Source organism: Hyalella azteca, unplaced genomic scaffold (genome assembly GCF_000764305.2).
Source record: "Hyalella azteca isolate HAZT.00-mixed unplaced genomic scaffold, Hazt_2.0.2 contig16386, whole genome shotgun sequence".
NCBI lineage: Eukaryota > Metazoa > Arthropoda > Malacostraca > Amphipoda > Hyalellidae > Hyalella > Hyalella azteca.
In genome coordinates, this window is record NW_025946210.1 from 59,924 (window position 1) to 68,952 (window position 9,029).

The 9,029-nt window shown below is 35.8% G+C and overlaps 1 protein-coding gene across 1 annotated transcript; it reads right to left on the minus strand.

Moving 5' to 3' along the window:
* Positions 1-439: 439 nt before the first annotated feature.
* Positions 440-2,007, minus strand: LOC108666916 (zinc transporter 7-B-like). The gene has a single exon (XM_047884875.1). It carries the CDS (start codon positions 1,886-1,888, stop codon positions 740-742), a length of 1,149 nt encoding a protein of 382 aa, XP_047740831.1. The 5' UTR covers positions 1,889-2,007; the 3' UTR covers positions 440-739.
* Between the last annotated feature and the right edge of the window lie 7,022 nt (positions 2,008-9,029).

Here is a 9,029-nt window from a genome sequence, read left to right on the forward strand (position 1 = left end):
GCGAGATATCAGTTCATTATTTTTCAATAAAATCGTAGCACAGGAAAATACAAGAATTTTTACATTTCTGCAAGGTTTCTACCACAACTAAGTTTGCTTATCATTTGACTGTTTTTTAGGAAAAAAACACATCTTAGGAAAACCTTCACAGTTTTGATAATTTAAGATGAATGATTATAATCTCAAATTTCAAAATACAAGAAAACCAGTAGCCGACAATAATTAATAAGATACAAAAAATCGCTATATAAAATTAGTAACAGAAATCAAACACATCACAGATAACAAAGAAATAAGTCAATGTCCTGATTTGTCTATAGTGAAAAAAAGAACAATTCCTTTGAATATCATCCTAGAGAACAATTCCTATGAATATCATCCTAGATATAGGTAAAGTAGATAGAACCATTTCCCAGCAACGTCATCACTTTTTATGCAAAAGACATACATTTTAACACACACGTACAAAATATACTTCACATTTCATTCATCACATAGAATTAAGTGAAACCCTCACTACAGGAAGTCTTGCACAATGAAGAAAAAACATTGAAAAAAATTACAGCAAGTTAAATAACAAACAACTTACAAGTAATGTTACAACTTTGGAACAGAAACCCCAGCAGAATGCTGGGAATTCCCATGTATGGAAGAATTGAACCAATGATAAAAATTTAACTTTTTGGAGCACAAGGAAACTCTCGATTTTTTATTATGATTTCCTACGTTTTAAAATCGCCTACATGGTGGTGAAATCTAATTGCACATAAAGTTGCTTCACTCCAACGCTCTTGAAAATGTGAGTGGTTTGTTGGACAATGTATCTGGCATCCGAAGCTGAGGAAACTTCCAGTTTAATGTTCCCAACAGAATGATTTGTACAGAGGGTCCAGAAATGCGGTTCTTGAACACTGAACACACCAGGCAGCATGCGAACTCTCTGGTAGCAGCCCGGTAGAACATTATCGAGCTCCCTGGGTGTTCTCTGTAGGAGAATTTCCACAGAGTTGCGCAGGAGAGCAAGTACGCTAAGGAAAATGAGTACGGCTATGAACATGGAGCAGATGGGATCTGCTATCATCCAGTTGAAATAATACATCAAAATAGAAGAGATAATTACACCCACGGATCCTAGGGTGTCCGCCAGAATGTGGAGGAACACTCCTTGCATGATCTGTGAGCCACCATGGCTATGACCATGTCCACCGTGGCTATGCCCATGCCCAACACCATTATGTGAGTGGCCATCATGATCTTCATCATGATTGTCATGAGATGCTCCACCATGGCTATGGCCATGTCCTCCACCATGACTATGCCCATGCCCACCACCATGGCTATGTCCATGTCCTCCGCCATGGCTGTGTCCATGTCCAGCACCACCATGTTGGAATACAAAAATTCCCACTATGTTTACCAGAAACCCAAGCACCGAGACCACAAACAATCGCTCGTGCTTTACCTCAGGAGGTTCCATAGCTCTTTCAACAGCCTCGGCAAAAATGAAGAAGCTCACAAACATCAGAAGCAAGCCATTAACAAAACCTCCCAGAATCTCAGCTCTAACATAGCCATATGTAAATCGTTCATTTGGGCTCCACTTGGTTATAATAGAAGCAGCAAGCCCAGCAAGCAGGCCCGAGCAATCAAAGAACATATGGAATGCATCAGAAATCAAACCCAAGCTATTGGTCCACATGCCATAACTTAGCTCTACAAATGCAAATGAGAAGTTCAGCAGCAAAAAGAAGAAAAGATTTCTTGAATCTTTATCTGACAAGATTAGTCGTACCCATCCTTGTATCGTGTCTTTGAGGCGCACCTTGCCCACACTCTTGCTGTGTAACAAAGGTCTTGTGTCTTCAATGTCTATTGTTATTGGAAGCATTTTTTCTTTTGGCCAATATGCAAAAAAGTAACTAATGCAAAATAAGGGTGCACAAGAGGGCACACCTTTCAATGGAAAAGAACAAAAATGATGCCAGAAAATTTCTATAATTTTTTAATTAACTTCTAATTTTTATTTTCTATGTAACTTGTATCCAAAAACTAAAATTAAATTTTGTTTCTAATTTTACTTAGAACTTTCAATAAAATCAAGACTGCTGTTATGGAAATTTCTAAAAAAGGAAAAACATTGCAGCACCAGAAAAACAAAAGTAGAATCAAAAGAAAAAAAACCTATGTCAGCAACAAAGATGAAAATTCTAGAAGGCTGTAAAATGGTGCCGTAGTTGGAAGTTCAGCTTAGTGCTTCTGTTGAGTCGCTAACTGATGGACCATCACATTTGTGAGACCTGCACACATAAACAATAAATGTTAAAATCAAAAACATCAAAATTTGTAGTCAACTGAGAAATGTCTATATTTGCATTGGACATAATACATACTGGAAATGACATAGCTTTTGTTAAAAAATGTACAATGAAAATAAAATTCTGAAAACAGTTCTAAAGGAACCAAGTTTAAGGCATATACACACTGTAAAATGGGGTTACTTTGACTCCCAGGGTAACTTTGACCACTTTTCGTTTTTTTAACAAAAATCCCCAAAACTCAAAAACTATTTGACATAGACAAATTTTGTCAATGGGCATTAAAGGCCTAATACTGAGACTACTTTACACAATAGAAAAGATTTGAAAAGTTTGCATATCTAATAAGTTAAAAAATTAAAAATGTGACCCACAAAAAAGAGCTATTATTTGAAGCTTGTCAGAGTACCCCATTCAATTTTTTTATTTTTTGGTAAAATAACTCCAGGTTTTGATGCATTGTAGTAGAATTCTTCAAGTTACATATGCAAATGACAAATTTTAGGAAAGTGTCATAGTTTGCAAATGGGGGGCACTGCCTCCCAATGGGGAAACTTTGACCACCTAATGGCAGCCGTGACGGGGTAACATTGACTGGCTTGGAAATTAAGTTAAAATTACCATAGGTAGCTATATAACATATTTTATGTTTGATACACCTATTATTGATTTTTTTTTATGTTTCAGATTGTACAGTCTTTTTGAAAATTGTACAGTCTTTTTGAAAATTGAAAGATTGTCTTTCAATTTTAACTTCATTTCCAAGCCGGTCAATGTTACCCTGTCACGGCTGCCATTAGGTGGTCACATTTCGCTATGACACTTTCCTAAAATTTGTCATTTGTACATGTAACTAGAAGAGTTCTACTATGCACCAAAACCTGGAGTTATTTTACCAAAAATAAAATTGATTTTACCACCCAGTCAATGAAACCCCAGGAGCTGGGGTAACAAAGACCATCACTTTTTTTGACATTACATCAAAACTATGAGAGGCAGGAGCCAGCAATTTATGGTGAGTGAAGCTAGAGTATAGACCTGTATTTTGCACGTTTCAATTTAAGTTTAACTTATCTAGTAAAAAATTGCATCATTTTGAAGAAAAATAGTGGTCAAAGTTACCCCATTTTTATCATTTTTATGGTATAGATGCAGTAGAACCAATGAATTTTTAAAGAAGTTAAGCTCTTTAATTTTCAAATTATTTTTTGAGATCAAATGTGAAATTTGGTAAAACTTGGAAGGCTTGGAGAAGAGACAGTAAGGCCAATACTTAAACAGTTACAGCTAACCAATACCGTACTGCTTACATATACACAGCTGACAGATAATGAATTAATTATTGTTGGCCTAGTCTTTTCCTAGACATGTGTCATGACTCATGAAGTTGAAAAACAATTAAGAAAATTGTCAATTTGAAGCTGTAAAAATTATGACAGACTAAGCTTTACAGGTAGACAAAAAATTCAGAATGTTTGAAAGTGAAAATATTATTCAAGGAGCAAATTGAGCAAACAGGGCTTTCAAATGTTAAAAAAGTATTTTAAAGTCTGATGTAAAAATGGATAGGAAAAATAACAAACTAAAAGTAAGCAAAAAATTTGTTCAGCAAAAAGAGCTACTTACATAGCTACATCTTTCTTAGTGAGGCATAGTTCCACACTCCACACTCAGTCCACAGTTCCACAGATCAGGCTTTCCACTTTAAGGACTAAGTCACTAAGGTAGGTATATGTTAAGATGGTAGGAAAAACATTCATTTTACATAAAAACTTTAGTAAAACTTTTTTCCATATGTCTTACTAAGAAAAAACTTAATACTAATAGATTTTTAGTCTAGAGTATGCATATGCAATTTGCTTGCAAATAGTTGCAATGCATATTCAGGCTAGAAATACCTGATACCTCCTAGTAGGAGGTAATCTCCTACTCTAGATTCTAGAACCACAGTGCAGAGAGTGGATGAATATTGCAAGATCTTTGGCAACGCTTCAGTAGCAAAATTTATGCCTTCAGAAGATCTTGCCTACACATTTAGATTGAAATTCTTGCATTTAACATATTTGTCAGTCTTTGGCCAACTATTTAAAAAAAAAGTAAGGTTTCCAGTATGTTGGATGCCAATGGATGGATCAGGTTGGAGTGAAGCTTGTCCAGAAATCAGTTGCGATGAGTTCCCGCCAAAAAAATGTAAACATATAGTTTACGATTACATAGTTGCGGTCACATTAGAGCAGTCAGACTGCATTATCACATCATTCACATGTTCAGTTGACACTAGCTGTACAATCAGACTGTTTTTTTAGGGTAAAATTAGTTATTTGGGGTAACATGTGCATGCAACCTTGTAAATAAGTTCGTGGCTTGTAAATAGTTTTTCATTACCTACTCAGCATAAATGGCTTTTCATTAAAAATTAATTGGCGACGCATCTTAAAATTACCCGGCGATGCTTAACGTTATTGCTTAGGGCTTAAAAACCCATATAATGATATATTAGCGACGCTGCATCCACCCTCTGCACCCTGGCTCTAGAATTGAAGTACCTACTCAGGCTACTCGCTTGTTTGCTGCAATTCTGCATAGGGTAAACGCGGTATATTCCGACATCGTAGGTAATTCCGTCACTTCTCTAGTTTTTCCTTTATATTAAGCTTTGTTTTAGTTCCATGCCTTCATTGATGGTTGAAATGGTGACGTCATACAACGGAATATAGGGATTTGGTAGGTTTCCATTCTAAAGGCTTTTTAATAAATATGGCAACATTTTGTGATGTTTCATCGTTGCTGAGTGCTGACGCGTAGTGAAGTGTTTTGAGAGTCATGTAAAGGCAACAGAACTTACGTAACGCATACGGTTTTTTTTATAGTTTTTCATTTCTCGATGCGTCCTTAAAGTGTCGGAATATACCGTGTTTACCCTAGCCTAATAGGTTAGGCATAGGCAAGTCAGTCTTAGTTTGATAATCTTCAATCTATTTAACACATTTGCCAGGATTACCCAATGGCGTGCATTCCATTTTGGCATAAGCTTCAGTAATCAGTGTTCAGACTTCAGTCAGTGCAGACACAGTGAGACAGAGACACTGAAGTCAGGAATTTTAGGCTGCTCTGCCAGGGTATTTTTTTCCAGTTTGCCATAACCATAAGAAATTAAGTAGTCTGTGAGACTGTGACTGTGGTCATATTGTGTAGTAGTACCGTGACTACCGTCAAACAGGAACAGGGTAAGGTACCTAATAAGTGATGGTATTATTGGTAGGTAACTAGGTATAATGGTAGCTAGCTAGGTATTGAGCAGTTTGAGCGTTTTTTGTTAATAACTTCTTACCATGAAACATTTCATAAACGAATTTGGGCTCATTATAGAGCGGTTCGGTGTAATTCCGTGAGAATTTTGAAAAGCAGTACTCCTGATCATTACCTTAAATTTCCAATCGGGGCAGAACGCTTTTTTTATGTGAACCACAAATTTTAGAATTAAAGCCTGGCCAGACAGTCGTAGACTCGTAGTCATAGTTTTATAAACTTAAATCAATTCAACACATTTTCCACTGCCAGGCAGAATTGCCCAATGGTGTGCATTCTATTTTGGCATATAGCTAGCTGCCTAGCTTCAGTTCCACTGTTCCAGCGCTGCAGCGCAGACACTGAGGTCAGGAATTTTAGGCCGCTCTGCCAGGATGTGTTTTTCCAGTTTACCATAAGAAAGTAAGTAGTCTGTGGGAAAATTGTCTACAGTCAAACAGGGTAATAAGTGCTGCCGTGCTGGTAGGTAGGGGTAGCTATTGAGCGGTTTTTGTTAGCCTAATAACTTCTTACCATGAAACATTTCATAATGAAATTTGAGCTCATTATAATTTATAGTTAACAATAATACAGAAGATAAAAAATTTTAACCATATAAAATGAGTAATATTATGTACCGTCAGGCGTCAAACAGGGTAATAAGTGAAGGTAGCTATTGAAGCCTATTGTATAAATTTGTATTGAGCGTTTTTTGTTAGCCTAATTCCTAATAACTTCTTAGTTCTTACCATGAAACATTTCATAAAGAAATTTGAGCTCATTATAGTTAACAATAATATAGAAGATAAAAAGTTTTAACCATATAAAATGAGGAATATTAGATAATACCTTGCCCGAGAAATTGCTTATTTACCGCACGGTGCACATCCGTCGTAACAATCCACATCACCACCGTAATCTGTAAACAGGTGGAAGTTCGAAGAATATTATTGCGGAAAAAGAATCAAACGAACAAACTGCGGAACAGAAAGGACAAAATATTTCAAGATCAAAATTGTTGATAAACTCAGAAAACGTCTCAAGAATTGAAGTCAATTACATTATACACTATTAAGATAATAACTCTAATGCTTATCACATACTATTATATAATAATACCAGCTGTATCATCAGATAAAAACTCTAATAACATATGAGTAAATAAATTACTGCTGAAGAGTTAAAAAAGTAAATTGACCACATAATATTGGATTTCAACCCTAATTAGAATCAGCTTATCAAGTTGGAAAGTATTACGCTATAGCCTTGTAATTTCTGCGTATTATTCTTTAATCGCGAATAAGTCGTCCGCGTTTTAAGCATATGTTCTTACGACAGTTCGAGTTCATTACCGAAAACCTTCTGTACTAATGGCAACGAGTTACGGGATTCTACCGACAGTTGTAACTAATGGCTGTTCGCATTCAGAATGGCGATTTAAATGGATATTTACGATGGTCGTAACTCATGACTGACAGCCTCCTGACTAATGGGTTACATGGATACTTACGATGGTCGTAACTCATGACTGACAGCCTCCTGACTGATGGGTTACATGGATACTTACGATGGTCGTAACTCACGACTTATTCCCTCCTGACTGATGGGTTACATGGATACTTACGATGGTCGTAACTCATGACTGATTGCCTCCTGACTGATGGGTTACATGGATACTTACGATGGTCGTAACTCATGACTGATTGCCTCCTGACTGGTGGGTTACATGGATACTTACGATGGTCGTAACTCATGACTGATTGCCTCCTGACTGATGGGTTACGTGGATACCTACGATGGTCGTAACTCACGACTGATTGCCTCCTGACTGGTGGGTTACGGAGATTATGACGTTGGTCGTAACTCCATACCTCCCGATTGGCGCTCGTATAACGTTGGTTTCCGTGACTTGAGAATTGTACGACTTGTTTGGGAAACGAAATGTGATGAATTTGATTTAAAATTATCCATGATAATTGGCACAGAGTATGAAAATAACGCTAATACTTTTTTCGCACATTTCTGAATAATTGAATATATGCCAATAGTAGAAAATATCACTGAATTGCCTGCGTGAATGGAAGAGTGAGAGGCTATTGTTTATGTTGGCTACTTGGTATTATTTTTGAAAGAAATCTGCCATTCGTATTTACAAAAAAAGTATTGATGCGAAAATAACTGTTGATTTTTCATGATTCTAGAACCTTTTAAACGAAAACATTTTGTCATTAAAAATGTTAATGAGTATTGATTTTCTGGCTTTCAATTTGTTGAAGTTATTTAAAATTTTAGGCCGTATTATAAATAATACTATAGGCAAAATCATATTATATAACTATTTGACAACGAGTATTCCGTAAACCTGCAAAGCTGAAGGACTTCAATGGCCGGAACGAGTCGGTTTGAGAGTATGGAATTAAGGTCTGAGAGTATGGAAGGTCTGAGAGTATGGAAGGTCTGAGAGTATGGAAGGTCTGAGAGNACTGTTCGTTTTGCATGCCATCTCAATCTAATAATTATATCACTAATATAACAGTTAATATTAATTAAGTAGTAATTAAGTATTGATCTTAATTTAACTTAAAGTCATAAAGTGGGTTTGCTGATTTGGGTAGGTAACGGATGAATTAAAACACTTGATATTTTAAAAATTATTAAAAATTATTTTGAGAAATTATTAATGAAAATTCACTGCAATGATAGTGAAAATAATTACCGATAGTGTTAATTTTAATATAATTATAGTGTTATTATAATTTTAACACTAGTGACAGTGTTAAAAATATTTAAATATATATTAATGGTAAAAATTAAATAAACGGGACTAGAAAGTCCCGGTGCTGTCTCTTATACACATCTAGATGTGTATAAGAGACAGGCTGACAGATAATGAATTAATTATTGTTGGCCTAGTCTTTTCCTGGACTGTCTAGGAAAATTGTTTTTGATTTTGAAAACTGTCTAGGAAAATTGTTTGTCAATACCATGACACATGTCTAGGCCAGACATGTGTCATGGTATTGAAAAACAATTTAGAAAATTGTCAATTTAAAGCTGTAAAAATTATGACAGACTAAGCTTTACAGGTTGACAAAAAATTCAGGATGTTTGAAAGTGAAAATATTCTTCATGGAGCAAACAGGGCATTCAAATATCAAAAAAGTAATTAAGGGGAGCGTCTCGGTCAAATCGAAAATTTTGACTTTTTCGCTTTTTATACTCATTTTAAAGCTTACATTCTGCCGCATCTAACGGTACCAAAACCATCTCTGTACGTTGATTTATGCGTTCACGACAGATCGCGAAAGGGTTAGGGGTGGTGGAGTTCCTTAACATTTAATATAGGCCTAAATTACCGGTAGCACACTTAAATAGCTAGTCTGAACACGCTGTGCTTCAGTTATCCGCCTGCAGTCATATGGGATG

Excerpts from the sequence above, each read along its gene's own strand:
- LOC108666916 (XM_047884875.1), bottom strand. The coding sequence starts at position 1,888 with ATGCTTCCAATAACAATAGACATTGAAGACACAAGACCTTTGTTACAC.